The sequence below is a fragment of the Pyrus communis genome, chromosome 8 (assembly GCF_963583255.1).
Source record: "Pyrus communis chromosome 8, drPyrComm1.1, whole genome shotgun sequence".
NCBI lineage: Eukaryota > Viridiplantae > Streptophyta > Magnoliopsida > Rosales > Rosaceae > Pyrus > Pyrus communis.
The window spans coordinates 3553707-3568846 of record NC_084810.1 but is presented as its reverse complement, the minus strand read 5'-3'; the positions used below and the strand labels follow the sequence as shown (position 1 = coordinate 3568846).

The window sequence follows — 15140 nt, the reverse complement described above, 5'->3', positions numbered from 1 at the left end:
AACGAAAGAGCATCCGAGAAGCATCCACTACTTTTACTTTATATCAAACACAATAACATTGCTTTATCACTAAGCATCCACCACTATTATGGTTTTTTTACTAATTTGTAATCAGATTGAGAGTAATTGAATTGAGAAGGAAATAGAATGAGATGGAATCAAAATCAAATTTTTGTTGGAGTTGTTTACTAAAACTGTCTAGAATCGGAGTAGGAATGACATTGATGTATATAAACTGTTTACTAATTCACATGAATTAGAATGATAACTAATGTGATTACTAAAATACCCCGACTTTAACTAATTTATTTTATATGCTAATTATTTATAGTAAAATTTTTATTCTTTTATATATATTTTTAATTTTTTACTAGAGAGAATAATTTTTTATCTCTATAAAACTTTTAAATTTTCCTACTTGCATGGATTACTTCAAATTTGATATGAAAGAATCATTTTTTATTGGAAATTTTAACAAAAAGCTTCCGGTATTGTTCACTTTAATGAAAAATCATATTTTTACACTAAAAGTCAATCATGGCATTATTCACTTTACTCCTTATTTTGTCATTATCGTTAAAACTCAAAATTTTTAAGTCATTTTCATTAATTTTCTTTTTTTTTATTTGCTTCTAATTCTTAATCACCCTAAACCCTATTAGAAATACCTACATAAAGTAAACTAAAATAAAATTTTACTTCCTTCTCTCTCTTCCCCCTTTCTTTCTCCTTTGTTTCCCTGTACGCAATATCCACACCCCACCATCCAATCCTAGAAGGAACCACGAAGCCAAGACCCACCCCATCAACCAAAAAAAAAAAAAAAAATCCAATTTTCAGGGTGAAAATGATAAAAGTTATTTCCTTCTATTCTGTTTGGGTCTGCAAATCGCAATTTCCTTGAAGATTTGGGCGTTCGTTGTTCCAAATCATGTTCGTTGTTGGGGTGTCATTTCAAACCCAAGGCGATCATTGTTCCAAATCTAGGCGTTCGTTGTTCAATGCTACAACATCGTTTTAGATTGCGAAGGTGGGGTGGGGTGGTCTGTGCTACGAGAGAAACAAATATAGAGGGCAGTGATTGATGAAGGTAGGAGTTGTTTTAGGAATATACATGGGTATTTTGGGTAGAAAACTTTGATTCGTGATGGAGCCCTCTACCCGAAATTCAATTACCACCTATACAGAGGTAATCCAATTCCAGGAAAATCCGGAATTGAACTCCTGAAATTGGGTGGACCCCATATAAAATCTGATTCCTCAATTGCTAGTAAATGGCATAATGCTTCGGGAGGAATTCAATTCCGTTTCTCTCCATTCCACTCCCGATTGGTAAACACGCCATTACTTTATATCAAACACAATAACACTACTTTATCATTCACATTACTTTATATTCCAAAAGCCCAAAAACGAAGGAACATCCAAGAAACATCCACCACTTTTACTTTATATCAACACAATAAGGGGGTGTATTCAATTGAGAATTTGAGAGACTTTAATGAATTTATAAATTCATAAATTTTTATAGAGTTTAATTGATTTGCAGAGATTCCATATAAAATTTTAATTCAATTCCCTCAAAATCTTATGGGGAGAGGTGAGATTTGTGGATGCTTAAAATACACTACGAAATCTCTCAAATTCCCTCAAATTCCTCAACCTTCTTAAATTCTTTAAAATCAATTTCTAATTAAATACAACCGGATTTCTAAGGATTTTAATAAACTATCTTAAAGTTCTAATTGAATACATCTTGAATTTCAGAAAATCGCTTAAAATCTTGATTGAATAACCCTAGATTCATTAAAAAAATTAAAATCTCTCAAGATCCCAATTGAATCACTCACATTACTTTATAACCCAATAACCCAAAAACGAAAAAATATCCGTCCACCACTTTTACTTTATATCAAACATAATAAGACTGCTTTATCACTAAGCATCCATATTTACTTTATATCAAACACAATAACACTGCTTTATCACTAAAGCATCCACCACTTTAATTTACTTTATATCAATTATCAAACACAATACCACTGCTTTATCACTCACATTTCTTTATATCCCTGTTCAAAGTGATACAAAAGACTACTACGGTGCGTTTGTTCGCGCTCGTCCTTCTGCTCCTCTTCTGGTAAATTTCGAATCCGACGATCTATTTCTTCGATTTTGTTTTGCAAATAGTGAAATTATCACTTGGTTTTGATCCAGTTCTACAGTGCAACACCGAAAGGTATTCCACCATGGCTTCTTCATCTAGCTCCACCCCGAAACGTCCAATCAACGATCTGCACTCAAATATAAACAATCTTATGCCTATGAAGTTGAAGGTAGATTCCAACTTTGATGTCTGGAAATATCAGATGACCGCCATACTCGGAGCTTACGATCTCATGGGTTATGTCGATGGCTCGCTCTTACGCTCCGACAAGGCAATATGGTGCAGGGAGGATCAAGCAGTGATGGCGGCGATCAATGCTACACTCTCGCCTTGGGCACTCGAGCAAGTCTGGCACTGCACTACATCCCAGGGACTATGGGTTGAACTGCATGCTTTGCCCTTATTTTAGTTGGAAGGAAAATGTTTCAAGTGCATTTGCTTCGTTTTTCCTTTTCCTTTTCTTTTGATGCAAGCAATATTCTAGTTGCCACTTCTTATGCATACCGGACTGCGGAGTAGTGATTATTTCATAAATAATCTGATGGCATGAATATCACAAAAAAGGTTTTAGACTCATGAGAGTGCTAATGTCCTGTAATTACAATGTTTACAGTTCTCAAAGTCTTCAATTATTTCCATTTCCATTGTCCATTGCACGTTCGATTGCACGTTTGATTTACGAATCAGCGAGTGAAGGTTGTGTAAAGATGTAAACTTCGTCGTATCCCTTCCTGAGGTCACAAAGCAAAGCATAGGCAGCCAAGTTAATAAATTCATGCACAAATCCAAAATAAAAGTGCAGTCTGAAGAGCACTTTGGCTTACCCAGCCTTCCCACAAAGAGTCGGACTGTAATTGTAGATGAGATTGTCAAGGACTTGCCCAACAGGCGGTCTGTTTAATGACTTCCTTGCCTCGCTGCATCACAAATTCACGATTAGCGTAAATTTAGGGTCTGATACCATTCCGGTTGAATAAACTTGGGGGAGTTTTAAAGTTCTAGATGCATTGAATAAACAAATAATGCGGTTATCCGAAGATTCTGAACCTTAAATTTTCCAATTTTTTTTTTCTACTTATGCCCTTCCGAATAGAGTGCCACTCATTCTAGACAATGTTCAAAAACGCAACGGTTCACTTAGAACTAAAAGACAGATACAGAAGGATAAAGCATAAACCCTAACCTGACCAAGAAGTTTGCGACGTGCTGAGTCACTTGAATAGCATCCTCTGAGTGCGGAATCATTGGTAAGCACCATTCAAAAGCATTTTTCTGCAATTCAATTAGTTAGTCTTCTAAAACTTGACACAGATCCGTCGGAATAATCTATTAAGTCCAGATATCCTCAAAAGTAATTAATATTTTAGATGCAAACTTTAGTCTTTTGCTTTTCATAAACAGCAATAATTATTGAAAATCTTCTTAAGACTACAAATATAGCAATATTGCAAATGTCTCAAGTGGAAATTGTTAATGTTTTTGTGTAATCTTTCATGCAAAGATGGTAAGAAAAGCAGAATTTGATAATTCCACAATAATAGCTTCTCCTTCTAAAAAAAAGGTGAAAAGACAACTTAGTCTTTTATCTCATCAAAAAATGATAGGCAATAATGTAATTTTACAAGTCTAAATTTTACTGTTTTTTATTGAAGCTTCACCTACAGATGATGTTAAAATATCTCTAATATTTATTTATTTAAAAAAAAAAATATCAAAATCAAAAACCTCCCACCCCATGTTCTCTCTCTCCCTCTCTCAAATGCTATTTCAAGTAAAAGGCGCCTCGAGATGGTTCCATATTTAAACAATGTTATTGTGCTGTTGCTTATATTGCTAAATTTAGAGTAGTAATAAAGATGACAAAAAAATAAAAAATAAAAAATTATGGTAATACCTTTGGATGCCATTGGAAGGCAGTCACAGGATAGTTGTATGCGTGTGCTGTGGACGCTTAGACCTGATAATAGTGTTACTGTAACAGTTAGAATCATAAGGGGAATAAAATAAATCCAGAGAGATTGCGAGAGAGCGAAACGCATAACCAAACAAGATAATTACATTCAGTACCTTATCATCTTCATCAGTACATGTTGTCAAGATCTTAAAGAAACTTGACAGATTCTCGTTCTCCTAAGCCCCTCTGGTGAAATAACATACTGTTGCGTTTGAATCATTAAAAACTTGGTTAGAAAACCTATACCATGTTTGGTAAGCGTAAGAATAACCATATGGATAATAGTAGCAGAAAAACCAAAATGCATAGTACAAGAAGCATAAATCAAACAGTAAACAGAAAGAACGAAACTCATACAAGATAATCTCAAAATCGACATTTGTCTCACCAATTTTGTTAATGATTGGACAAACTCAGAATCGTAATGAAACACAATCGAAACTTTCTCAACCAAAGCTCATGATATATGTTTCGATGTGGTTTGCCTTTGGAAAGTAAACAGACCGAGAAAGTATAAGATTTGACCAAGTAAATGGTTTTGGATTTGATTATTCAGGATCATTACATGCGTGATTATAAGCAAAAATGCTATCTTTGATAACTACCTCTAACTTCAATGGATGAGCCTTTAGATTAGAACTCACTTTATGGTTTTGCATTACAAGACAATCTGTACCCCTTAGTGGCTGAAGGAATTAAACCACCCTGGATTTACAGTAACATGAAAGCTAATGATAACTAATTTATTTTTCTGTAGCAATTACACCTACTAATTTATTTTCTTGATGTCGGAAGAGATCTTAACCTCAAATCATCGTTTCTCATTGTAAGAGTAAAGAGTTAATATGATAAAGGGGGTCAAGGAACAACTAGGGATGTGCAACGGTTATGGTGGGTGGGTAACCACTGTTATTTATCCATAACCGTTTATGCTCATACCCGCATAATCGTTTACCCGTTGGGTAATTGTCTAAACGGTTATACTCATACCCATAACCGTTTATAAACGGTTAACTATACCCATAACTGCTTACCCATTTAACCATAACCATTTAGTACTAGTTTACCCATTTACCTTTTTTTAAACCCATTTACCTTTTTTTCTTTTACCATTTACTCCTTTTTCACCCATCTACATGTTTTTAAACAACTTGAAAATTAAAAAAAAAATAAAAATTTGTCATAATTTTCTTTTTCTGACAGTTAAACACCGTTATATGTATATTCATCATACATTTCGGTATTTTAATTTTTTAAGTCCTTATACCATTCCAATAATTGGAATAATAGTTTACGGACGATATTTTTAACTGTTACCAATGAAGGTAATATAATATTTGCTATATATTATTGGGTTACGAAGACTATTTAGAAGACAGTATTCTTGGTATTTAACCCAGAATGTAAAGTATTAACATAATATATATATATATATATATAATTAGGTACATTATATTATAATTAGCTACAGAAACCATGCACTATAGTCAATAGCATTGATCTGAGTTTTGTCCGATGGAGAACATGGTTTGTGTTAATTTTACATATATAAAATAAATGGATAAACGGTTACTCGTTTATAATCGTGGTTAATACCCATAACCACCTATTTAAATTTCACAGGTAAACGGTTATGCTCATAACCGTTATTTATTTAAACGGTTACCCATAACCGTAATCGTGAAAAGTTTAAACGAGTGGCTAACCGTGGTTACACCATAATCGCAGGTATTTGCCCATCCCTAAGAACAACCCATGTTATTGCCGTGTAAGAATGCTCTAATGGTAAATCGTTGAGTTCACATTTATGGGCAAGAATCACTTGTCCCCCAAAAAGGTTTAGAGAATGCATATTATATCTTGAATTACAAGCAACATTCTCCTTAAAACAAACTTAAAAGGAATAAAAAAAAAAAAAACGTGAGAATATGAATTCAAGTAACACTTCTTTTGTTTTTGTCATAAAGAATCGAACAATGAAATTCTAATTCATTACCACACCCCACCCCCCCCCCCCCCCCCCCCAAAAAAAAAAACCCACAGAGGCGGATCTAGGTTTGTTGACTCCCCAAACTCAGAAATTTCTATGAAAGAGTTGGTTGCTATTCTTTGAAAATCTGAGATGCCGTTGAAAGTTGTCCTTTAACTGTTCAACGTATTGCCTCAAAAGGCATTGGGCAGGATAGTTGCTAGCCTCATGCATTTGTACGCTTGCTAAAGGCATCTTTCGATCGTCATGCTTTATCTAAAGCTATTGACATTAGTCGACATGCACTTTTGAAAGCTATTTGGCATATGTCGACATGCGTGCAATATAACTTGGAAAATGACCTCAAGCTTACCAAGACTTGATGAAATGCCAATTGTCATGTTATACGGTCCAAAAAATTTTATGCACTACCAACACTATTCTTACTGAAGCCCCCAATAATATTTCCTAGATTCGCCACTGTTTTCTCACCACATGGGCTAACAAGGTGATAGGGTTAGATTCAGGTATTCCCTTGCCTTGCAAAGAAAATGTTTCACTTAAAATTTAAGTATGGCAATGGCACTATATATTAGGGTAGAACAACCTAGAGCTATCTTGCTTAGTCACACAACCATGCCTCGAACGACATAATGAAGCTAATCATAGCTAGTAAACTCACAACTGCTTATCAAAGATGAACCTAATTAATTCATGTGAAAAAGGCTGCAAATCTAATGTTATGTAATATAATCCAATTCTATAAAACCCTCAGAAACTTTTGAACTTCTTTCCATATATCGGCATTTCAGTGTCTAGCTCTAGTACAGAGTACCATGTTATCCAAAACCTAACCGTGCTTCAAAAAGTACTCTTGCCACTTTACAGTGGTGATCCTTTCTCTGTAAGTAAAATGTTTTAAGTTCAAATCTTGTAGATAATAAGTTCAATACTAATTGAGAGGTCTTAAGTTCGACTATCGACAAAGACGAATTTGAACCACATTATTGCTAATCTATTGTCATCACCACCTCTCACATTATTACCATTACATGCCCCACAGTCAATGCTGGGACTAACACTCTCAAAACCACCGCTATTCCTGCCACCAATGTCCCACTAATACCCTCATAATCTCCGGCTTTGTCAACACCGCCGTCACCTCAGTAGTCTACACCACCATCCCATCACCACCATTGCCATTACCCACCCCACCACCAATGCTGCCACCAACTCCCTTAAAACCACTGCAATTGACGCCATCTCTGATGGGTGACCATCGAAAGAGTCACTGAGAGAATTAAAGTCTGAGGTGCGATATTCTATTTTCAAGGAATGTCTTAAGGGGATGATTACAAAACCCATCAAATTCCAAGACCAAGGAGATTAATAACATTGGGAACGGAAGGACCTATTGAGCTTCCTTATTTATTTCTTGGACTAGTCTAATTAAGTTCCTTTTATTATATAAATAGGTTGTGATTTGGATGCTGGAAACCAAGTGGGAATAGAATTTTACTGAACATTCTTTGTGTCTTTGCCTGAAGCCTACTTCTTTTGATCCAGTTCTACAGTGCAACACCGAAAGGTATTCCACCATGGCTTCTTCATTTAGCTCCACCCCGAAACGTCCAATCAACGATCTGCTCTCAAGTATAAACAATCTTATGCCTATGAAGTTGAAGGTAGATTCCAACTTTGATGTCTGGAAATATCAGATGACCGCCATACTCGGAGCTTACGATCTCATGGGTTATTTCGATGGCTCACTCTTACGCTCCGACATGTTTTGGGCTGCAGACAAGGCAAAATGGTGCAGGGAGGATCAAGCAGTGATGGCGGCGATCAATGCTACACTCTCGCCCAGGGCACTCGAGCAAGTCTGCTGCTGCACTACATCCCGGGAACTATGGCTTCAACTGCATGAAAAATCTTCATGGTTTGTTTGAAGTGCATTTGCTTCGTTTTTCCTTTTCCTTTTCTTTTGATGCAAGCAATATTCTAGTTGCTACTTCTTATGCACACCGGACTGCGGAGTAGTGATTATTTCATAAATAATCTGATGGCATGAATATCACAAAAAGGTTTTGGACTCATGAGAGTGCTAATGTCCAGTAATTACAATGTTTACAGTTCTCATAGTCTTCAAATATTTCCATTTCCAATGTCCATTACAAGTTCGATTGAACGTTTGATTTACAAATGAGCGAGTGAAGGTTGTGTAAAGATGTAAACTTCGTCGTATCCCTTCCTGCGGTCACAAAGCAAAGCATAGGCAACCAAGTTAATAAATTCATGCGCAAATCCAAAATAAAAGTGCAGTTTGAAGAGCACTTTTTGGCTTACCCAGCCTTCCCACAAAAAGTCGGACTGTAATTGTAGATGAGATTGTCAAGGACTTGCCCAACAGGCGGTCTGTTTAATGACTTCCTTGCCTCGCTGCATCACAAATTCACGATTGGTGTAAGTTTAGGGTCTGATACCATTCCGGTCGAATAAACTTGGAGGAGTTTTAAAGTTCTAGATGCATTGAATAAACAAATAATGCGGTTATCCGAAGATTCTGAACCTTAAATTTTCCAATTTTTTTTTTTTCTACTTATGCCCTCCCGAATAGAGTGCCACTCAACATTCCAGACAATGTTCAAAAACTCAACGGTTCACTTAGAACTAAAAGACAGATACAGAAGGATAAAGCATAAACCCTAACCTGACCAAGAAGTTTGCAACGTGCTGAGTCACTTGAATAGCATCCTCTGAGTGCGGAATCATTGGTAAGCCCCATTCAAAAGCATTTTTCTGCAACTCAATTAGTTAGTCTTCTAAAACTTGAAACAGGTCCGTTGGAATAATCTATTAAGTCCAGATATCCTCAAAAGTATTTAATATTTTAGATGCAAACCTTAGTCTTTTGCTTTTCATAAACAGCAATAATTATTGAAAATCTTCTTAAGACTACAAATATGGCAATATTGCAGATGTCTCAAGCGGAAATAGTTAATGTTTTTGTGTAATCTTTCATGCAAAGATGGTAAGAAAAGCAAAATTTGCTTATTCCACAATAATAGCTTCTCCTTCTCAAGGTTGTGAATGCATCTTAGTATAGATCCTTGCAGACACCTATTCAAATAAAAGGCGCCTCGAGATGATTCCATATTTAAACACTGTTATTGTGCTGTTGCTTATATTGCTAAATTTAGAGTAGTAATAAAGATGACGAAAAAAATATTATGGTAATACCTCTGGATGCCATTGGAAGGCGGTCACAGGATAGTTGTATGCGTGTGCAGTGGACACATAGACCTGGTAATAATGTTACTGCAACAGTTAGAATCTTAAGGGGAATAAAATAAATCCAGAGAGATTGCGAGAGAGTGAAATGCATAACCAAACAAGATAATTACATTCAGTACCTTATCATCTTCATCAGTACAAGTTGTCAAGATCTTAAAGAAACTAGACAGATTCTCATTCTCCATAAGCCTCTCTGGTGAAATACCATACTGTTGCATCGAATCATTAAAAACTTGGTTAGGAAACCTATACCATGCTTGGTAAGCATAAGAATAACCATATGGACAAGAGTAGCAGAAAAACCAAAATGCATTAGTACAAGAAGCATAAATCAAACAGTAAACAGAAAGAACGAAACTCATAATACAAGATATATTCTCAAAACTGACATTTGTCTCACCAATCTTGTAAACGATTGGACAAACTCAGAATTGTAATGAAACACGATCGAAACTTTCTCAACCAAAGCTCATGATATATGTTTCGAAGTGGGTTGCCTTGGGAAAGTAAACAGACTGAGCAAGTATAAGATTTGACCAAGTAAATGGTTTTGGATTTGATTATTCAGCATCATTACATGCGTGCTTATAAGCATAAATGCTATCTTTGATAACTAAGTCTAACTTCAATGGATGAGCATTTAGATTAGAACTCACTTTATGGTTTTGCATTACAAGACAATCTGTACTCAACTTCCTAAGCAAGTCTGGAGGAAATCTGCAAAAAAAATTAAATTAGTGGCTGAAGAAATTAAATCACCCTGGATTTACAGTAACGTGAAAAAACTTCCATACTAACTCATAGAACATCAACCATCTTCCGCTTAATTATTAGAACAGAGGTAAAAAAAGATCAGACAAAGATGACTGATAGAAATACAAGTCTAGCATGCTCAATTGACCTCTACTCTGCTTAATCCTATTGATTGGGGTGAAGTACATAAATTTCTCGCGTTTCAATCCTATTCAAGGCAAAAATCTTTGATAAGTATGCTTTAGCAGGGAAGCTACCTCGAATGATGGTTGAACTTTTCATAAAAGAATCAAACAAAAAATTAAAGAAGACAGATTAGAAGGCCCACCATGAGTTTAAGGTAACTTCTAGAGGTGAACAAACAATTAACACACTTCTGTTATAGCCATATATCAATAGTGTTCCATGAATTCACATACTCAGCGTCCTCACAGTTTGTTTTGACTAAGGATCTAAGATTAGTCATAAATGCAAAACATGTTTGAGGAAAAAAGATTCAAAATAAAATTCTTTGGCATAATAATAGGACAATGACGTCTAAACTGAGTCAGGAAAACCTCATTCCAAGATTTATACCTTTGAAATACAGTTCCTTCAATAATGGTGTTCTCGGTAAATTGTAAAGTTGACGCCACATCTACTGCACTGAATGACTCAAGAATTTTCTTGTTCTAGAAGAAAGAAAGAGAGTTGTGTAAATCTTAAAATCGAGACAAATATATTAAGAGGAGTTGATGAAGCATCGATAAGGATAAAAAATTCAAGTTAAAAGCAGAGGATCATTAACTGACATGACGAAGGTGATTCAGACTGAAAGGACTACTGTGACAATTCTAATAAAAGAAACTGAACTATTATTCCATAATTTCAATATTGAATGTGTTGTAAAGTTATCCGCAAGCTCATTAAATGGTATTTTTCTAGTAGTCTCAAGTTGTATGCCAACTGAAGAAACCAAGAAAGGCCATTCGCAAAAGAAGGACCATGACACGTGGCCAAATAGTTTAGAATTGCAGAACCAGACGTCCTGGTTTTATCTCTTTTAGCAATTGATAATTTAAAGCGCCACTGGAACTTGCAAAATTGACTGCTTTGATGATTTAAAATGGCTATGCATTTATGCATTCAAAAAGGTGAAAGACATGCAGTTTGAATGACAAGACTGAATTCTTAAGGAAAAACAGTGAATATTGAGAAGGATAGTTTACCTTGCTGATGATCATTGTTAGAAGTTCAAAACCTAAGCAGATGGCGTATAATGGGAAATGATCTCCAGCGTCATTCTTCTCTATAATTTTCTGTAGAAAACAGATACGTGCATAGCTAATAATTAATAAACATGGAATGTAATATTGAAGAATTTTGTCAGAAAAGCACTGAAATTATCCTAAGAGATTACAATTTACGTGAATTCTTTATGATGCAGGAGAGCCTTGAAGCATTTGATGTTAGCCAGCCATGACACAGTGACATGGTTGCAATGCAGAAACTCCAACTTTGACCTCTAAAAACCCTATGTAGCGGTTATGTCGACCACTCTATTTAACCAGTATCTATCAAAATTTTCTTTTGCCTAGTGCTTGCTGGAGTACAGAGAATGATCCTTCATGCTAATGATCATGGGAAATGAGATGATGTTGGACTTGGTATGATTTCAACTTCGACCTCTAAAATCCTATTAAGAATCATGACACTTATGCTGCCAAGCCTCGCCCATACAAAACTGATCTAGCTACAATTTAGATCAAATCCATTTTGCAGTCGGAATAATTTTCATGATACCTATACAATCTTCTGTTTGTTTAGCAGAAAACTGGCCCCAGAATATATGGAAGAGTAGATATAATTGTTCAGCCTGGTAAGCCAGGACTATAATGCTAGTGCACATCATGCACTGGTTATAATATCAAGCACTAAATTACCTGAAATATTCTCTCAACAACATCATAGTACAACCCACGTTTAGCCCATCCACCGGTGAAAAGCACGCCATTAACGAGATCGAGCTTCTGCAATGCAGCATTTACAGTGAGCAACATAACAAAATCACTAGGAGAGGACAGTATAGTTTACCTCATAGCGCTTACGCCTCATGGTAAACAAACGGTTGCAATACTAATGTACGTACAAACACACATATCGAACAAAATTTTTATAAATGCGCAGCCTTTTACTGGTAAAGAGGGGAAAAACAATGAATAATCACAGACCAACTTCAACTTTTGATTGTTTGCCCAAAAGACAAACGAAAGTAGAAAGCTTTCGATTAGAAAGGCCAATACAACTACTGGGTCGTTTCTATAACTGGTTTCTCCAGCTAACAAAAGAACCTATACAAAAGCACTTCTTGAAAAAGCAGTTTTAACTGAACGCATAACGTGCATTTTTGAAAAGCAGTATTAACGTAAGAACACAGAAGCAACTTCTCCATAAAGCCCAATTTCTTCTCGACCAATAACATAACAGATAAAATCAAATTTTCAAATTTAAACTTTTATCGTGGCCACCTGGAAAAGAATATCACGCGGCTCGTTATAGATGAGAGGAATAACACGAGCCCCAGCCGATTCGACGAACTTGACATATGAAGCTGCGATATACGACGCCGTGGAGGCGTTGCTGAGCCGGCCGGACGCGCCGTCGCCGGGGTGGCTGAGGATGCCGATCACCGGCCGGTAATTGAGCTTGGGGTCGGGCGCCGTACACCTGGCCGAGGACGAGTCGGATGTTCCGAGTTGACTTGGTAAGACAACCGTAGACTGGGCTTTGGCCAAGCTCAGCTCCTTGGACAGGGAAATTAGGAAAGGAATCCAGAGGCAGCTCCACATCTCTGCGGGTGTCGTCTTTGGGGACACTGCGGCGGACTGAGCGTCGGAGGATGAGGAGGCGGAATCGGAGGGGTCGGGCGTTGGGGTAGACGTGGAATTAGTGAGGAAGTTGGAGGGCATGTTGGGAAAGAGGAAATGGGGACCGACGAGTTGGATTTGGCATGGAGGAAGAGGAGGAGGGGGGAAATGGTGTGCCTAGGACGCGTTTGTGGAAATGCGTGTGTTGTTTGTTGCGTGCGGCTGAGCTCACGGTGTTTTCGTACGGCCGGCAATTTGGAAAAGAGGAGGAGGAGGGCGGTGTTGATATAACTATTGAGTGTTGAGAGGTGATGGTCACGTGGAAGGAAGCCAACAAAAACGTTGAGTCAGAAAATGGTCAGATTTATTAATTATGTGTCAGATAGGAGACAGATTCCACAAATTTGCAATGTGATTGAAGGATCAGGATCCTCTCCTAATCTAAGGATGAGGATCTTCATAATCAAGTGATGTGAACCGTTGGATTTTCATTCAACGGTTATAATTATTATAACTGTAAAAGGATTCTCTTTTTATAACCGTTGGATTTTCATCTAACGATCCAGATCTCATAATCATGAGGATCCTCATCCTTAAATTAGGAGAGGATCCTGGTCCTTGATTGAAAACATGGTTTATTAATTATGTGACCGGACAACGATATTTTTGGAGAATTTTTTTTTACGTGTTATTAATCTGTTGCATTTTTTAGTTGTTAATTTTGTTTAATTTATTTAATTTGATGATTACAAATAAAAAAAAAGTATGTAATAAATTAAAAAGGATGTATGCAAATTACTTCTTTATTTTATTTTAAAGTTAAAATTAATATAAATTATATAAAGAATATCAAACTCAAGTACATAAAAATGATGCCTTCATTTTAGTTAATATGTATATGGTTAAACAGGTCTTTTAACAAGAGGGATCTAATTTTTCTAAAAAAAATGGGATATTTTCTTGATCGTTGGATTGACTTTAATGAAATTGTGTGGTTGAAATTAAATCACAAGCCACATAATCTCAACCATACAATTTCATTAAAATCAAATTCAACGAACATCCTATTTTTTAAGAAAAATAGAGATCCTCTCGTTAAAGGATTCCTTTGGTGAAAATAAACTCAAGTTTGCAACGAACGTGGCATACTTGATCTTTCTCCGAAAACATATCACTTTTTATCAAAATATGAGCGTGCACTAGATCATTCCCTACTCATTATATTTGTTTAGGAGTGTGAACAATTCAGTTCAATTTGTTTCCTCCTAACTTGAAAACTACATGTTACATATGCTCAGCCCGGTTTCGGTTTTGTTCAAAATTTCCGTGTAAGCAAATTAAGATAAATGTATTTACAACAATAAATCCATCAAGCACATACCTCTATTTGAACTTTAAACTTGGAAACAAAGGAAGTTGTCACATGCGACATTTTCATAACCTGTTATGGACAAGTAAATAATTTCGTACTCTCTTTTTTTGGGAAGAGGATCCTTTCCTGAGCTCAGGATGGGGATCCTCCTGATCAACCCATATGGGCCGTTCAAATTTAATCCAAGGGTTGCAATTATTATAACTTTTAGATGATCCTCTTATTTGGAGCTATTAAATTAAATTTAAACAGTCCATATAAATTGATCAGGAAGATCCCCATCCTAAACTCAAGAAAGAATCATCTTCCCTTTTTTTGGTCAAAAACCAATCAATTGGTCATCCAAACCAATGTCAAACACAAGAGTATGCCCAAACCCACGTTAGGTGACTCAAACAGGCCCCCAAATTAATTCAAACAAACAACATCAAGCTAAACCCAAAAGCCCATAATAAGCTCAACGAGAGCCCAACTTCGATAGAACTCCTTAATTCCATTACGCATGTTACGCACGACTTCGTTAGAAGTCCTAGTGCTCGTGAGGGATTGATTGGAGAAATCGGACAGGTGCTATGTGTGGATGAGTCATCTGATGATCAACTATTCATAATCATTCATCAGATTTGATATCAATAGTAGAAAATAAATAAATTTGTCTAATAATTTAATCTCCACCCGTACCAAACCGTTCAACATTACTTTAGAATTTTTATTTTTATTTTTAGTAAGTTTTGTCAAAATCAAACCAATATGAATCCCAATTACAATCTAGTTGGTTTTATTAT

General features: G+C 36.0%; 1 protein-coding gene and 1 long non-coding RNA gene across 2 annotated transcripts; both read right to left on the bottom strand.

Moving 5' to 3' along the window:
* Nucleotides 1–2031: 2031 nt before the first annotated feature.
* On the bottom strand, nt 2032–3441 carry LOC137741401 (uncharacterized). Its single transcript, XR_011069292.1, has 3 exons — nt 3351–3441; nt 2992–3084; nt 2032–2898 (listed from the first exon to the last, which is right to left on the bottom strand). It is a non-coding gene; the product is annotated as an uncharacterized lncRNA (long non-coding RNA).
* Nucleotides 3442–8153: 4712 nt separating this feature from the next.
* LOC137742305 (gamma-glutamyl hydrolase 2-like) lies at nt 8154–13391 on the bottom strand. Its single transcript, XM_068482137.1, has 10 exons — nt 12645–13391; nt 12060–12146; nt 11346–11435; nt 10714–10808; nt 10041–10101; nt 9504–9593; nt 9331–9393; nt 8801–8889; nt 8437–8529; nt 8154–8341 (listed from the first exon to the last, which is right to left on the bottom strand). The coding sequence occupies exons 1-10, from the start codon at nt 13083–13085 to the stop codon at nt 8287–8289; spliced, it is 1164 nt and encodes a 387-aa protein (XP_068338238.1). The 5' UTR covers nt 13086–13391; the 3' UTR covers nt 8154–8286.
* Nucleotides 13392–15140: the final 1749 nt, after the last annotated feature.